Consider the following 17,927-nt stretch of genomic DNA (forward strand, 5'->3'; position numbering starts at 1 on the left):
CTGAACCGTGAAGAATAGGTGGGAATTTACTAGTCAGAATTCCAGGTGGAGGGGCCCGTGTACGCAGAGGCCAGGAGCTATGAAAAGGCCTGGCATGTTTTAGGAGTGAGTGCTGAGGATAACCCAAGTGTCAGGGAGGGGTTAGGGAAAAGGCAGTGAGAAGTAAGACTAAGACATCAGTAGGAGCCACATGGTACTGGAGCCCCCATCCTGAAAGCAGTGGGTGCTCTGGGGAAGGGTTTTAGGCAGAGCATTCCATGAGCAGGTCATGCTCGCCTGTGACCCTCCCTTGGGCCTGGCTCCTCCTGTCACCCAAACTCCTGGGGCGGCCCTGAGTTGGAAGGCCAGAAATCAAGTCCTGGTCCTGAACTTGCCCTGCCCTGCGGTGTGACTTTGGCAAGTCTTGGTCCCTCTCTGTCTTGGTCTCTCCCGTATGTCCCGGGCAGGGGGCTAGACTTGCTACTTCCTAGGAGCCCTTTAGAAATCTCTGAATGACCGTAACCAAGGGAAGAGCTCAGCTGCTCTGGGCAGTAGAGCTGGTGACGGCGGCTGAGGCTTAGGTCACACAGGCTGGGCTGTGGCCAGAGGGAGAGAAGCCAGGGAGGGAGGGTTCCCCAGAGGGAGGAGTGGCTGAGGCTTTGGAGAGCCCAGGTGACCCCAGCCAGGCTCCCAGCTGCTGGGGCCGGCCTGCTCAGAGGCTTCACATGGTCTCTCCCCCCACAGAACTGTATCTGGCCAGGCAGGAGGCACGAGCATCTGACGAAGGACAATGGTGATTCTTCAGCAGGTGAGTGCTCCCCGCACCCCACTGGTCTTCATCTGTCTGTGCCAGGAAGAACCCTGTTGCGTGGCTCATCCCACTCCATCCCACATTCTCTCATCCCTATGGTTAAACCATAGGACACCCTCCCCAATACTTTCTTTTAGAAGCCACCTATCTATGCTTCAAAACCTAGCGGCGAAACTTTCCCTGCTCTCGAAGGCCCAGTCTAGAACTGCTCCCTCTGATGTGTCTGCTGGGGCCTTCCCTTCTCAATACACTCACCCCACTGGGTAGAACTTATTTCTTTATATAATCTCTGACTCCCCAGGCATTCCAGGAAGTAGAACAGCAGGTGCAAAGGCCCGAATGTGGGAAAGCCTTTGGGGACAGGGCATAGGAAGTTGGTCAGTCTAGTGAAGCCAGACCAGGAAGGGCCTTGAGCCTGACGGGAACAGAGAGTGGGGGATGACCTGCTTGGATCTGGGGTAATATGGGAAAGGTGCTGGCCTCTAGCCCCCCTTTCTTCCCAGGGCCACAGTGGCCCCTGACCCTCAGCCCTTCCCCGTGATCAGCCTGAGGCTCTAATGAGCTCCTGGTCTCCAGAGCCAGGAATGTGGGCCCTGAGCCAGGTCAGCTTGGCACCAAGCCCTCGGGCTGGTGGGAGTGTGTGCCACGGGGGCTTGGCCAGCAGCTTCACATCCTCCAGGCCCGTCAGAGGCCAGTGGGCAGCCTTGTTCTGCAGCTGTGTGTGTGTGTGTCTGTGAGAGAGAGAGAGAGAGAGAGAGCAAGAGCGAGAGAAGGCAGGCTTCAGGCAGGGCAGGATCAGAATGGACAGTCTTCCAACCCAGGCCTGGAGGAGACGCCCGCTAGAGCCCCTTGGCTTGACAGCCCGTTCAAAGCCCCAGCAGAGACGGCCAGAGCCAACAAGAGAAGGAAAGTCGCTATCATTGAACATTTGCTGTGTGCCAGGGCCTCGGCTGCTGGCACGGCTGGGTGGGTGGGGGCATTCATTGCCCCCAGAGGGGCAGCCTGGGCCGCCCAGAGCCTCCAAGGGGTTCCCCCCAGGAAGCCTGTGAGGCAGGCCTTTGGCTGACTGTGCTTCTCCGTCATGTGCCCTCTCTGAACGCTGGTCCACCTCACCCCGTGGGCAGGCTCTGCTGGGAGAGAGTGTCCACAGGGAAACGCAGATTCCGCCCACCCTTCACCCAGAAAGTACCTTTCTATTACTGCTTTGCTCCTGAGAAAGGTCCCAGCTCTGGGGAGCCAGCCAGCTCTGCAGCTCCGCAGGCCGAGCCCACACACCCGGGCTCCAGCTTGGGCTCCATTTTTGGTGAACGGGCAGATTTGGGCATGTTTTTCAGCTTTCCTGAGCCTCTGTTTCCTCACCTATAAAATGAGGGGGGAAAACCCCTCTCTCCTGGGCTTGTTGTTGTGAAGATAAAATGCCCTGAAGGTTCAGTCAAGGTGCTCTTGCTTTTACCTGCCTCTTGAGCCCGCCTCTCTCCTCCCTCCCTCCTGCTTCTCCTTCCTGCCCTGAAAGCCCTGGGTTCTCGGACACATCCCGCCCTGAGCACTTCGCTTCCCATTTTCCTGGCCACCCTCTCCTCAGGCCTTGAAGTGGCCACTATTCCCTTGGGAAACCTCCCTGCTCTGCCCACGGTGGAGTCGGCGTGCCAGAAGCTGCCTCCCCTCCAGCCACGTTCTCACTCATCCACCCAGCAGCCTGGCACTGAGCCCCTTCTCTGTACCAGGCTGGGCACAAAGGATGCAGAGATAAATTGCTCCCTGTCCTGGAGTAGTTACCAGACTAAGGTGGGAGGTGGCTTGAATGAAACGGTCGTGGCAGGAGTCCTGGGGTGGAGTGGGGTGGCACAGAGCCTGGGGATCGGGGGAGCTTCCGCCCTGCCTGTGGTGGGGGGTGGGGGTTGCCGGGAATTGTGCTGAGGCTGTTGCAGGAGCTCCTTCTGTACAGATGGGGGATTGAGGTCTCCGGAGGAGGAATTGGCCCAGGTTACAAGGCCAGCCGGTGCTTGCAAGAACCCACAGATCTGGGGCGCACATGACCCGCTTTAAGGACCTCAGGGAGGGCTGCTGTGTTTCTGTATGAGATGATTTCCGGCTCCGTGGTGGACCCAGGGGAGGGACTGAATGTACTTTGCCCGGATTCAGGAGCACAGGGAGGTTTGAAGATAAATTGGTGGGCTGTTGATAACATCAATTGAATTGACCCTTTTATTAAAATGTCCTTCTTTGTCTCTTAGAACAATGTTATAATGATCTCAAGTCTACTTTGTCTGATATTCTAGCCACCCCAGCTCTTTTTTGGTTATAGAAAAATATTTTTCTATCTTTTCACTTTCAGTCCATCTGTGTCTTTGGATCTAAAGTGAGTCTCCTGTAGTTGGCCAATAGTTAGATTCTGGGTTTGTTGTTGTTGTTTTCCCTTAACCTATTCGGCCAACCTCTACCTTTTAACTGGAGAGCTCAATTCATTTCCATATAAAGACTTCTGCCATCTTGCTATGTTTTCCTAAATGTCTTTCCACCCTCCCCCCACCAAATTCCTCTATTACTGCCTTCTTTTGTGTTTGATTGATCTTTTCCCCAGTGTATTCTTTTGATTCCCTTATCATTTATATATATATATGCATATATATATATAGTGGTTACCCTGGGTTTACAATTAATATCTTACATTTAAAACAATCTAGTGGGAGTTAATACCAACTTAGCTTTGATGACCCATAAAAAATGCTGTTTTTGTGCAGCTATCCCTCTCCCTTTTATATTGTGATTGTCAGAAATTACATCTTTATACATGGTGTGCCCATTAACATAGATTCATAGTTATTGCTTTATGCATTTGCCTTTTATCTTTAAGATTTTATTTATTTGAGAGAGAGCAAGCAAGCACGAGTGGGGACAAGGGGCAGAGGGAGAGGGAGAAAGACTTCCTGCTGAGCAGGGAGCCCGATGACATGGGGCTTGATTGCCAGACCCTGGGATTACAACCTGAGCCGAAGGCAGACGCTTAACCGACTGAGCCACCCAGGTGCCCCTGCATTTGCCTTTTAAATCATATTTTAAAAAAAAAGAGGAGTTACAAACCAAAGTAACAATCATGCTGGCTTTTATTTTTGCCTGTGTAAATATGCTTTTGGTAAAATTACCTTTATCAGAGTTCTTTATTTCTTTGTATGGCTTTAGATTACTGTCTAGTGCCCTTTAATTACAGCCTGAAAGACTACTTTTAGCATTTCTTGTAGGCAGGTCTACTAGCGACAAAATCCCTCAGCTTTCATTTATCTGAGAATGTCTTAGTTTTTTGTCATTTCTGAAGGATGGTTTTGCCAGATACTGCATTCTTCTTTTAAATTTTATTTCCAGTGTAATTAGCATAGTGTTATATTAGTTTCAGATGTGCAATATAGTGATTCAACAGTTCCATAAGTTACTCAGTGCTCATCAAAATAAGTATACTCTTAATCCCCATCACCTGTTTCACCCACCCCTCCCCCTCCCCATTTTTTCTTTATAGTTAAGAGTCTGTTTCTTGGTTTGTCTCTTTTTTTCCCTTTCGTTCATCTGTTTTGTTTCTTAAATTCCACATGACTGAAATCATACAGTATTTTTCTTTCTCTGACTGACTTATTTCGCTTAGCATTATACTCTCTAGATTCATCCATGTTGTTGCAAATGGCAAGATTTCCTTCCTTTTCATGGCTGAGTAATATTCCATTGTGTGTGTATATACCACATCTTCTTTATCCACTCATCTGTTGATGGACACTTAGGCTGCTTCCATAGTTTGGCCATTGTAAATAATACTGCAATAAACATAGGGGTGCATGTAGCCCTTTGAATTAGTGTTTTTGTATTCTTTTTTTTTTTTTAAAGATTTTATTTATTTATTTATTTGAGAGGAGAATGAGAGAGAGAGAGCATGAGATGGGGGAGGGTCAGAGGGAGAAGCAGACTCCCCGCTGAGCAGGGAGCCCGATGCGGGACTCGATCCCGGGACTACAGGATCATGACCTGAGCCGAAGGCAGTCGCTTAACCAACTGAGCCACCCAGGCGCCCTAGTGTTTTTGTATTCTTTGTGTAAATACCCAGTAGTGTGATTACTGGATCATAGGGTAGTTCTGTTTTTAACTTTTTGTGGAACCTCCATATTGTTTTCAACAGTGGCTGCACCAATTTGCATTCCCACCAACAGTTCGCGAGGGTTCCTTTTTCTCCACTTCCTGGCCAACAGCTGCTGTTTCTTATTCATCATTCTGACAGGTGTGAGGTGGTATCTCACTGTGGCTTTGATTTGTATTTCCCTGATGATGAGTGATGTTGAGCATCTTTTCATGTGTCTGTTGGCCATCTGTGGGTCTTCTTTTTTTTTTTTTTTTATTTTAAATTTTTTATTTATTCATTTGAGACACAGAGATACAGAGAGAGAGAGAGAACATGAGCAGGGAGAGAGGCAGAGGGAGAGGGAGAAGCAGGCTCCCCGCCGAGCCAGGAGCCCGATGTGGGGCTTGATCCCAGGACCCTGGGATCATGACCCGAGCCGAAGGCAGACGCTTAACCATCTGAGCCACCCAGGCGCCCCATCTGTGGGTCTTCTTTAGACAAATGTCTGTTCATGTCTTCTGTGCATTTTTAAATTGGATTATTTGGTTTTTTTGTGTGTGTGTTGAGTTGTATCAGTTCTTTATATATTTTGGATACTAACCCTACACTGGATATGTCATTTGCAAATATCTTCTTCCATTCAGTAGGTTGTCTTTTAGTTTTGTTGGTTGTTGCCAGATATTTAATTCTGGTCTGATTTTTTTTTTCCCCTTTCAGTATTTTAAACATATCCTCTCACTGCCTTCTGGCCTCCATGATTTCTGATGAGAAATCAGCTATTACTCATATTGAAGATGCTTTGTATACGAGTCTCTCTTTACTTTGTCTTTTGATAGTTTGATTTTAATGTGTCTCAATGTGGATCTTTTTTCCCCTTTGCTGTGCAGAAGCTTTTTATTTTGATGAAGTCTCAATAGTTTACTTTTGCTTTTTTACTTTTTTACTTTTACCTTGCCTCAGGAGACTAGGAAGATGTTGCTACAACTGATGTCAGAGAAATTACTGCTTGGGTTCTCTTCTAGGATTTTTGTGGTTTCAGGTCTTACATTTAGGTTCTTTTTTTTTTTGAAAGATTTTATTTATTTGAGAGACAGAGAGAGCAAGAGTGCGCACAAGTGGGGGTAGGGGCAGAGGGAGAAGCAGACTCCCCTCTGAGCAGGGAGCCCGAATAGGGGCTCAAAAGCAGGACCCCAGGATCACGACCTAAGCCCAAGGCAGCCGCTTAATCAACTGAGCCATGCAGTCACCCCATTACATTTAGATTCTTAATCCGTTTTGAGTTTATTTTTGTGTGTCGTGTAAGAAAGTGGTCCAGTTTCATTCATTTACATGTAGCTGTCTAGTTTTCCCAATACCATTTGTTCAAGAGACCATCTTTTTCCCATTTCATATTCTTTCTGCCTTTGTCAAAGATTAATTGACCATATAATTATGGGTTTATTTCTGGACTTTCTATTCTGTTTTATTGATCTATGTGTCTATTTTTGTGCCACTACTGTACTGTTTTGGTCACTGCAGCTTTGTAATATAATTTAAAGTCTGGAATTATGATGCCTGCAGTTTTGTTTTTCTTTTTCAAAATTGCTTTGGCTAGTGGGATCTTTTGTGGTTCCAGACAAATTTTAGGATTGTTTGTTCTAGCTCTGTGAAAAATGCTATTGGTATTTTGATAGGAATTACATCAAAAGTGTAGATTGCTTTGGATAATATATTTTAACAGTATTTGTTCTTTCAATCCATGAACATGGAATATCTTTCCATTTCTTTGCATTGTCTTTAATTTCTTTCATCAGTGTTTTATAGTTTTCAGAGCACAGACCTTTCACCTCCTTGGTTAAGTTTGTTCTTAGGTATTTTATTATTTTGGGTGCAATTATAAATGGGATTTTTTTTTTCTTAATTTCTCTTTCTGCTGCTTCATTATTGGTGTATAGAAATGCAATGGATTTCTGTATATTGATTTTTGTATCCTGTGACCTTACTGAATTCATTTATCAGTTTTAGTAGTTTTTTGGTGGAGTCTTTGGGGTTTTCTATATATAGTATCATGTCATCTGCAAAGTGTGATAATTTTACTTCTTCCTTACCAATTTGGATGCCTTTTATTTTGTTATTTTTGTTGTCTGATTGTTATGGCTAAGACTGTTGTCTGATGTTATGGCTAAGACTCAATGTGGATCTTTTTGAGTTCATCCTACTTGGAATTTATTGAGCTATTTGGATATGAAGATTTGTATCTTTCATCAAGTTTGGGAAGTTTCTGACCATTATTTCTTCAAATATCCTTTCTGCCCCTTTCTCTTCTCTTCTCCTTTGGGATTTCCCTTATGCATATGTTGGTCCACTTGATGTCTCATAGGTTTCTTAGGTTCTGCTCACTTTTTCTAATTCTTTTTTTTTTTTTCCTTCCTATTCCTCAGACTAGATAATCTCAATTAACCTATCTTCAAGTTTGCTGATTTTTCTTTCTGCCTGTTCAAATTTGCTATTGAATGCCTCTAGTGAATTTTTCATATTGGTTATTGTATTTTCCAACTCATAACATTCTATTTGATCACTTGTAATAATTTCTATCCTTTTATTTGTACTATTTGGTGAGATGTTCCGGTTTCCTTCCATTCTTTGACTATATTTAAGGTAGTTGATAAAAATCTTTGTCTATAAAGTCCAATGTCCAATGTCTGAGCTTCCTCAGGGTAAGTTTCTATTAATTTCTTTTTACCTATGAATGGGCCATACTTGTTTCTTTGCATGCCTCATAATTTTTTGTTGAAAACTGGACTTTTTTTTAAACTGGACATTAAATATAATATGATAACTCTGGATAGCTCACTCTCTCTCTCTGGTTTGTTGTTGTTGCTTCTTGTGAGTTGTAGTTTTGTTTAGTGACATTTCTAAACTATCTTTATGAAGACTGTCTTCTTTGCTGTGTGTGGTCACTGAACTTTTGAAAACCCCTAGAACCAAAAACAAAACAAAAAAACTCTTAAGTCCTGCAGCTGGGCTGTGTGTGTGTGTGTGTGTGTGTGTGTGTGTGTGTTGGGGCATGCTTTCAATGCTCAGGCCATTTACAACCCTGCCTTAGCCTTCACTTCCTGTCTACATGGAGCTTGAGGGCCAGTTGAAGGTGAGCGCTTAGGGTGTTCTTGGGCTTTTTCTGAACATTCTTCCATTCCTGGGCATTTATGAGGTTTTCTAGATTCCCTAGTATATGCAGGAGTTTTTCAAAACCCATATTCTCCTGGCTTTCCTCTAGGCTTTGGAGTGTCTATTGTTTTTCCAGCTGATTATTTTTTTCCCCAGATGGCAGTGGGTAGTTCATCTGTCTTTGAATGCTTTTGACCAGAGCCCTCCCTAGTTGCTCCTCCACCCTGGGGGAGTTCCAAGTTAGGGAAATAAAGGCAAGCCCTTTCTATTATTCCCTAAAGGATATTCCCTTTAGCTTCCCTAAAGGGAAGCTTCCAGACAGGTTAAAACAACCATAATTCTTTGTTAAAAGGTCTGTTCTGCTTCTGGCCCCAAGAATCCACACCAGGGACGTGGGCCTACATCTTCAAGATTGCCACAAGACAGGGGTGTGGGGGGGTAGGTTAAAACACCACAAAGCTCTCCTGCTGGGGTTCAATCACCTTTCTCTTTATTAAATGTTCCATTGGTTACTATAAATATTTGATTATTTTCTAGAGTTCTGGTACAGGTGATTTTGACAGTTTTTGCCATATTTTTTAGTGTTTCTGTAAAGGGATGAGTTCTTGAGTTTCCTTCTTTGTCGTCTTCCTTGACATCCCTTGCTCATGACAGTTGGCACAGTTACTAAATGAAAGCTTTTGTCCCAACTCAGTATGTATCCTTGGGCAAGTCTCTTCACCCCCTCTGAACCTCAGTCTCCCCATCTGGCCAGAATTGGACTGGATGGTGGTGGGGTGGGGTGAGGGCAGTACCATGAGTTTGTGTGAGGCACCAATGAAGTACAGAAAAGAAGCAGTGGGGTGTGTGTGTGTGTGTTTGTGTGTGTGTGTGTGTGTGTGTGTGTGGAGAACAGGTGGCACGTGGCTCTGTGGAGCCCTGGTGGCTGGGTGGGGGCAGAGAAGAAGATAGTGGGGTGAAGCATTCCTGGTAGAGGGCTCACAGAAGCAAAGGTGAAGAGAGGGAGACTCTGTCCTGTGTGTTCAAGGCAGCAAAGGATGAGGCTGGAGCAGCAGTGAGCCCTGGTTCTGGGGGAGGATGTGGTGACACCAGAGTGGGTCACAGGGGCATGAGACTTGCCACCCAGACCTGGGGTGCTTGCTGGCCACAGGGAAGGGGCCTCTTCCCAGGCTTTGGCTCCGGGTGGCCTGGGTGCATGGGGTTGAGCAGTGGGTCTCAGTCAGTACTTGCCCGGGTCTCCCTGAGAGGGCCTGTCTCCATCCACCAGACCTGTTTTACCATCTCTTCCTTCCTACCTCTGCTTCTCTGTGCTTTGCTGTTCTCTCCTCGGGAGTGCCCTTCCCTCTCCTGTCTGCCGAAAATAATCACAATATCCAGGTGTCGCTCCTAACATGACTTGCTCAGTTAACACTAACCAACACTCACAGGGCCATTTGTCCTAACAGGCACGGATCTGAGTGAGTTACACACGTAAACCTGTTTAATTCTCACAGGCAACCCCTGCAGTACTGTTATCTTGTCATCCCACAGATGCGGAAACAAAGGCACAGGCAGGTTGAGGAGCTTGCCCAAGCTTACACAGCTTGAGTGACCTAGCAGGATTAAACCTAAGCTGTCTGGGTCCCGAGTCCAACGGCTTAGTGGCCATGCTGTCCTGTCTCTCCAGGACTAATCCATCCCTCATCTGGTGGTACTGGCCTCTCTGGGTCTGGGTCTGTGCATCCCCAGGCTGGGAGCTCTGAGGATGGTATCCCCTAAACTTTAGTCTGAGCCTGTGAAGGTTGGTCACAGGTCTGGTTAAATGGACAAATGGAAGGATGCCTGGAAGCCCACCCCCAGCACCTTCCTCTGTTCCCATGGACACCCGTGGGTGGGTGGGTGGGCAGGGGTGGGTGTGCTTATTCTGTGCTTGGCTGGGAGAAGGACCCCTCCCGAGAGCAGGGTCCCTGAGAAGGCACAGGAAGTAGGTGGGAATGGCTGTGGGTCAGTCGGCTGGTGCCAGGTAGCAGAGTGCTGGGTCCCTGAGGCTGGGATAGGGGGTTGGGGTGGAAGGAAGCCCAGGTCCAGTGGGGCAGCTCTGAGTTCTGTGTGAGGCATCACTGTCTCCTTCCTATCATTCCCCCTACTTCCCATAGTGGTTGGCTTGTTTTTGTGGGACCAATTAGGCCTCCAGGATTCCAGACAATGCCAAGGGCCAAATATGGAAACAATAGGCCTTGAAGAGAGACGAGAGTGAGGGAGAGGGGAAGAAGAAAACCTAAGTAGGGAGAGGGGAGAAGAGAGTGGGAGGAGAGTCACAGGGCCTGTGCATTCTGGATAGGATGATGGCCACTGTGGCCCATGGCCCAGCGTGGACCCAAGCCAGGTGCCCAGTCCTGCGTGGCTGCCCGGACACAGGAGCCCAGCTTGTTGTCCACTGTCCTGGAGAACCAGAGGGCACCCTCCCCCAGGCCTCTGTGCTTCCTCTGCATGCTGGAGATTACCAGCTGGCTAGCCTCAAGGCTGGATGAGGAGGACCAGACACGGACTGTTCAGAAACTTCCTCGCTCCAGTTTCCCCGAGCCCCTGAAGATGTTTACCTGCCATGGCTTTCTAGAGGTAGCAGGGAGCTAGAAGGGTCTTTCAGGCACCTTCCCTTCAGTCTCAAAAATTCATCAAGTTTATTGCGTTCCCCTTCATAACATCCCCAGGTTTCTTTCCATAGAGAACACACAGATTTTTCTCCAAAACTGCAGTCCAGGTGAGGTTCCAGGTGCCTGGTTTGCGCTGAGGCCCGCAGCTCGGTTCCCGGGGCCCCGCAAGCTGTGGTCTGGCTGAAGCCGGCTGGGGATCCCCACGATCAGGTGGTGGGGGTCCCGCGCAGATGGGAGAGGGCCAGGGCAGCGCCGGCGCCCCCTCCCCGGTCCGCCCGCGGGCGTCACCTAAGCCGCCGTTGCCATGGCCCCGCGGCAGATGGCCGGGTTTAGGGTTCCCCGGCGGCGGCGCGCATGGGATTAAGTGAATTAGGGAGCCCGAGCCCTGCCGCCGCCGGAGCCGCCGCCAGACCTTCCGTGCCATGGAGCCCCCTGCCGACCCCGCCGACCCCGCCGAGGTCCGCGCCAAGCAGCGAGTCAAGTGGGCGCTGGTGCGCAGCCTGAACCCCTCGTTGAAGAGTTATGCGGTCCTGCCGGTGAGGCCTGCGCGGGGTGGGGAGGGCACCCCGGGAAGCCCGCCGCAGGCCTCCGTTTCCCCGCCTGGAGAGAACTGGGCGGGTGGTGGTCGCAGAGCACTAGGGTGCACGCGGACAGGGCCCTCTGGTGGGGCGTACCATCCCTGATTCCCAGCGTGAACTTGGCCCCGGCTGCCCCTCCTTGTGCCTGGAGCTTTTGCGTTCACCCAAGGTGGATGGGCCAGGTCCCAGAAGGGGCTTCCCCAGTTCTCCGGGGTCCAGAGCAGGGAGCACCTCCAGGTGCTCCAAGGTGACTCGGGAGACACTTCTGGTCTGGCTGGCCCACCGCAGGAGAGCACGGTGGTAGGTCCCCTCTACCACCTAAGGTTAGCAACTGGAGACTTCCGTGCTCACAGGTGCCCTTGGCAAGTTGGTTGGTTCATCTTTCCCACCTGTGAAAATGGGGCTAATAAAACCAGTGTCCCAGAGTGATTATGAGGATGAGAGGGGGAAACAAGTCCTGAGATGGATTCGTTTTCATCCCACAAACAGGGACTGAGCCCTAGCTAGACTCTGCCCCAGAGAACGGAAGAGGCATAAAGGGCCAAGGCCCTGTTGGAAGTTAGTGTTCATCCCACACTGGGTTGCACACCTGGGAGTGCAGGTGGGTGGACATCAAGGCCAACATGCGTTTGTGGGGTCTCTCACCTTCCTATGCCCTGACTCTGAGTGGGTGAACACTGTGAACACCGAGGCCCAGAGAGACTGAAAGACTTACCCAGAGTCACACAGTATTAGTGGAAGAACTGGAACCCGAACCAAGATTGCTCTCCTTTTTCAAGATTTTATTTGTCAGAGAGCGAGGGAGCACACACGCACAAACAGGGAGAGCGCAGGCAGAGGAAGAAGCGGGCTCCCTGCTGAGCAAGGAGCCCAATGTGGGACTCGATCCCAGGACCCCAGGATCGATCATGACCTGAGCCGAAGGCAGACAGTTAAGATTTCTTAACTGTGTGTTCACTGTGGGTGTGTCCAGCTTCCCTGGGAGGTTTCCGGGTACTTTTGAGAACTTTTAGATAGATTCATTCTGAGAAATCATCACTCTGGGACTGGGAGACCCTCTGCTCTAGCCACGCATGTGACAGCAGAGAAGCTGGAACTGGCCCCATGTCACATGGCCATACGGAGGCGTCCATCATGTCACAAATGGGATTTTCAATTCAAGGTGAAGTCTCTAGTGGGGCACCCTTCACAGTGGAATGGTTGCAAATGGGGCCAGATGCGGGCATGAGTGCCTGGAGTCTGGGAATGGGAGGGGCCGGTGGGGTAAGACCTGGGGCCCAGTACTTCTTTCCTCTCCGTCTTCCTGCCCCACAAAAAAGTTTCCTGTTCTTTTCCATCTTCCTTCTCTCACCCAGCCAGGACTCTCAACCCACTCTGTTTTTGGTTCAGGCTCTGCCCTGCAGGTGCTCACAGTTTTATCAGTCACCAATTTGATGAGTGGCTGTGGCCAGGTTCCTTTGTCTCTTTGGGCCTCAGTTTCCTCATCTGTAAAAATGAAGACTTCCAACCCACCTGTATTCTGATGCCCCAAGAACTTAGCCCGGGACCATGGGAACTTCTCCCCTCAGAAGTTCTCAGGCCTCAGAATTTTCCCTGAGGCCACTTAGCTGCCATTTTAGTATTTTTCCTCAAGTTGAGACCCAGAGCAGAGAAAGAGTTAAGTCACTGCCCTCCTCACGACTGTCCTTGATTAGGAGAGTTCTAGTTACTTTGTTTCTGTAGGCTCTGAGCTCCCTGCTCAGCTGCTCTGAGCACCCAGTTCCTGATCACATGAGGTCTTTAATTTTGGTTATCCTCTGTTCCCTGAGTGGGATGCATTTTCTGTGTGCCAGGCTCTGCGCCGGGTCAGGGGTTATAGGTGACTCAGAGAGACCCTTGCCCTCCAGCTCTGCCCTCCGCTGAGGCTCCCAGCATGCCCTTTGGCCCACAAGCCATGTAAGGCCTAGGGTCCTATCAGTGTTTCCTGTTTTGCTCACAGGACTGGGTTCAGAGAGATGTCAGGAAAGAGCACTGGATTTCAAGTTTGTCAGATTTGGGCTTCATTCCTGGTTTTACTATAAAACAGCTGGGTGAATTTGGGCAGGTTTCTTGACCTCTTTGAGGAGATGAAGTAGAAATAGAACCCTCTGCCTAAGGGCTGTCAGTGAGATAGTGAATCACAGGGAAGCATCTGACTTGCTACCTGGCTCGTTGTGGGTGTATTGGGAGTTAGCATGAAACAATGTCCCGGCCAGCCTGGCCTCCAGCAGTTAGTGTCTGGCTCTGGCTCTGGCTCTTTCTCTCTCATTCTTCCTCACACACCCTCTGTCACATGCTCTGTTTCTTACACAGACACACACACACACACACACACATACACACACTCTCTCTCATCGAGAGACAAATTCTGTTTTTCTGTGTTAGACTCTGTTTGACTCTGGGGAGTCCCAGCTGAGACTCAGACCCAGCCCTGTCCTCGGGGGGTGTGGGGGGGGCTGCATGCTAGTGGTGAGAGGTTGCACAGATGGTGGTCACTCCGCGTGGTGCTGGCTGAAAGGGGCAAGCTCAGGGGCCCTGGAGCCTGGGGGGGGGGTGCCCCCATTCTCTACACAGCAGCCAGAGTGAGCTTTTGAAAAGGTAAATTCATCATGGCATTCTCCTGCTTAAAACCTTCCAATGGCTTTTTGTCATACTTAAAAGGAGGTCCAACCTCTGTCCATGGTTACAGGGCCTTGCGTGACCTGGTACCTGCCCGTGGTCGCCCCACGCCCTCCCCTCCACTCTGCCTTTCCCATCTGTTCATGGCTCTGTCCCCAGAGCGGGAACGGGACTGGTCCACAGTGGGTTCTCCATAAATACGTGCTGGATGCCTGAACGGACTCTCCAGCAGTTGGGGAGGAGGAGGGAGAAGGTGGGGAGGTGGGGCGGGGCCGGAGGAGCTGGACGGCCGGCCAGGCGTTCTCTCTGTGGAAAGGGGGGCGGGGAAGCCGGCAGGTGGAGACGAGCAGCATGAGCAGGCCGTGTCCGGTGGCCTGTGGCCTGGAGCTCCGCGTGGCTGCGGGGCGTGTCAGGAAGCGCAGTTTGGGTTTGGGAGAGCAGGGTCACACGGGCCGCCTCACGGGAGCACAGCGCAGGTGCTCGCGGAACACAGGCGCTGTCCCCAGAGGCTCTCCAGTTCTCCCTGCGTTTTCTGGGAGAAAGCTTGCGTTTGGAACCAGCCAGTCTCTGACATGTGGAACCTCCCACGAAGTGGTAGCTGGGGCCGAAAGAGAGTTGCTTCTGATGGGAGCAGGGGGAGGCTGAGGCAGTGAGGAGCTGGCCCTGGGGCTCACGGAGCCCACCCCTCAGACACCTGTGGAAACTGAGGCTCGAGTCAGGCAGCGACCTGTCCAAGGCCCAGCCTGGACAAGCCCGGAACCCCGGCTCCTGACATGCCGCCCAGAGTGGTTTCCACGGGGCCGTTCCCGTGGGGCGGCCTCACTGTCCTCTCTTTTGTCAGCTGCTCTGTCTCTAACTGCCACGTGGTAAGTTCTCGTTTTGTTAAGATGCCGGTGTTCTCTCACCCTCCGGGGGAATACGCCTGTCAGGATTAGGATACAATCCAACTTGTACCTGCAGGCCAGTGAGCGTCTGCGGCGCTGGGTCTTGCCCAGCCCTGTGAGGGCTGCTGTCGGTTCAGGCGTTCTCCACCATCCGTGTGCCTGGGCCCTTCACCGTCCTCTGCAGCGATCGCGGGAACGGATTTGCTCAGTTATTTGCTTTCTGTCTCCTCCCAGCTGGGATGTAGACGCCGTGGTCACTGCTGGATCTTCAGCATTTAGATCAATCAGTGCCTTGTATTCAGTAGGTGCTCTGTACGTGTTTGTGGAATGCATCTGTGCTGAAAGCATTTGTTCGAAGTCCATTTCTCTGACTCTGGGTTTGGGGTTTGGCTTCCATGCGCCTTACCGGGTATGTAGTAAGAGCAAGGGACACAGTGTGACACCCTCCCCCTCAAGGTTGGGGCTCTCCCCGCAAGTCAGGAGGCAGCGTCGGGGGGCTCGGATTGCAGGGCCCAGCACAGAGCAGTGTCGCTGCCAGGAGCCCACACCTATGACTCTGAGACTTGCCCCCGGAGGCGATGGAGACTGGGTATCCTGTGGAGATGGCTCCTTTAGGACAGAGGCAAAGTGGTTTGGGTGGCTTGGGTTTCTGCCTGAACCTTGACGGATTTGCTGTCTGTGTATGAGGTGTAGAGCCTTGGGGAGAGCTGGGTGCTGGATAGGCCTGGGTGTGAAGCTGCCCAGCTGTGTGGTCTTGGCTCTCCCCCCTCTCTGAGCCTCTACTTACCTATCTGTGAAATGGGGGCAGTAAGAGCTGTTACAGAGGAGGGATTGAGGACCTTGGATCAGTGCCAGACTCAGGGCCTGGCACCAGATGGCTTCCAGCTCTTTCTTCCCTCTCCTGTGGTTGGCACAGGAACCTCTGGTGGTAGGAGGGTGGGGGCACAGGATCCCCCTCCCTGCTCACTTGGCCTGGGATTCTCTCTTGCCCACAGGGGGACTATGTCTGGATGGACCTGAGATCTGGGCAGGAGTTCGACGTGCCCATCGGAGCAGTGGTGAAGCTCTGTGACTCGGGGCAGATCCAGGTGGTGGACGATGAAGGCAATGTGAGTAGCCCCCTACCTCCCATGCCCCTGGGCCTTTGGGAAGACCGAGGCTGACAGGTCCCCCAAGGCAGGGACCGGGCAGTAACCTGAGGGGGGTGGAGGCAGTACTCATGCCCCTGCTTCTACCTCTCAGACACCCCATCTTCCATGGAGCTTTCCCACTGCCCCAGCGAGAGGGTGCCTCCCCTTCTGCCCAGGCTGCTGGGTTCTATTTCCATAAGCACTCAGTGCATTCTGCCTAGTGTTAGGGATGGGTGTGTATGTGGCGGGGGGCAGGGGGGGCACGTGCACATGTATGGTGGCGGGCAGGGGGCAGCACCAGGCTGGGAGCTCCTCAGGCACAGGGGTGCTTTGAATCAGACAGACTGGATTCAAATCCCATCCTGCCCATGTATTAGTTCTGCAACATTCAAGTCTCCTTCCCTTCCAAGCCTCAGTTTTCTCTTCTGTAAAGTGGGGATCATAGTAACTATCTCATCGGGTTATTGACCCATATGTTGGGGCCCCTGTAGAGAATACCTCAGTAAAGAGAGTTAGACTAAAAATGCCCGTAGTCTTGCTCTCTTGGATTATGGCGTCCTAGGAGTTCATTGCTTACCTTGGCACTGCCCTGGAAATCCATCTAATAGATTAACCCTTTATTTCTTGTGACCCTGAAGCAGAGGGACACAAGAGGTGTAAGTTGTGTGGGTAGTGGGCATGAGGAGGGACAGAAAAGTATGAGGTCAGGGTCGTGCCCTGGAGAAAGCGGGTAGTCTGGAGGAGGGCCCAGAGGGGAAGCACATGTGTCCATAGCAAGGGGACGTGGGGGCGTGGTCCTGGGAACAGAGTCCTAGCTTAGCAGGGACATGAGGGATGCAGGGAGATTCAGTCCCACCATCATTTGCGTTGTGCCTGGTGCTGTACCTAGTGCTGGGGAATACAGAGATAGAACCAAGTTTCTGTCTTGGGGTCCTAGAATGTTGGGGGCAAAAGAGGGTGCAGTGACAGGGAGCAGAGGGCTCCACTGGGGGGCAAGGGCAGGGTTCAGGGGCCTGGAGGTCAGGCTCCGGCCATAGAGGGGGTAGGGGCATCACTGTTGTTCCTACAGCCTTCAGGGCCACCCCCATGGGGTCTGCAAAGCCCTTTGACCCAAGCTCTGTCTTGGGTCCTCACAGCATCCGTGAGAGGCAAATGCTCTGTTCCCCAAGGGGAAGCTGGGACAGGGAGGGACCACCAGGCCTGGTCACACAGCTAGTAAGTGATGGTGCTGGGATTAGCACCCAGGACCTCTGGTCTCTGTGTAGTGTTTCCTCACCCCATATTTCAGTGGCTGCTCTGGCGCTCAGATTCTGTTGAGCCATGCTCTGTCCCCTGGGCTTGAGAACCAAAGTGCCTGCAGGTCTTTCTGGAGGCTCTGTTCTAGGACCTTCTAGGAAGCCTCTGTGAGGTTGCAGCCTGAGAAGGGGGCACGGGTTCAGCTGGCAGCCCAGACAGGCCCACAAACCCGACTGTAGTGCCTAGGGTGGGGCCCTGGGACTGCCTGCAGGCTTACGTTTCACCTGGGTCATGTTGCATGTCAGATGGTGTCCTGTAACTATGTCACTGGATCCCAGAGCTCCCCTCCCCATCCGCTCCCACTAAAGCCCTGGGAGTGGGGGCTGCAGGCGAGGAGGGACATGACTGGGTGGCCGGGAGCAGGTCAGGGTGGCTGGCTTGCTTCAGTGGCATTGGGCCCAGGGCTTCTGGCCTCTTCTCTCAGGGGCTGTCCCACTCTCCTTCCTCCCACCTCCCTATCCCAGCCCTCCAGGCTGTTGTCTTTGACCCCTCTGGCTTTCAAGACTCCCTTAACTTGAGGGCAGGGACTAGGCGAGTCACATCTGGTTTCCCTGAGACCTCACAAGGCATCTATCCAGGGAGGGTTCTCTGTGGAGCCTTGCTGAATGAATGAATGAATGAATGAATGAATGAATGAATGAACGATCCTCAAGGGGATCCTAACATTCTGCCTTTGCCCAGGCTGTTCCCCTTGCCAAAGGCACCCCTCCCTCCCCTCCTCTACAGAGCATGC

General features: G+C 51.1%; 1 protein-coding gene across 1 annotated transcript in view; it reads left to right on the forward strand.

The window, feature by feature from the left end:
- MYO7A (myosin VIIA) overlaps nt 1–17,927 on the forward strand; it is an 81,468-nt gene that overhangs the window by 1,466 nt on the left and 62,075 nt on the right. Inside the window, 2 exon segments of the mRNA XM_034995175.1 lie at nt 724–787; nt 15,764–15,877. Of these exon segments, the coding sequence (XP_034851066.1) occupies nt 770–787; nt 15,764–15,877 (132 nt within the window). The 5' untranslated portion in view covers nt 724–769.

Source organism: Mirounga leonina, unplaced genomic scaffold (assembly GCF_011800145.1).
Source record: "Mirounga leonina isolate KUSES-001 unplaced genomic scaffold, KU_Mleo_1.0 Mir_92, whole genome shotgun sequence".
NCBI lineage: Eukaryota > Metazoa > Chordata > Mammalia > Carnivora > Phocidae > Mirounga > Mirounga leonina.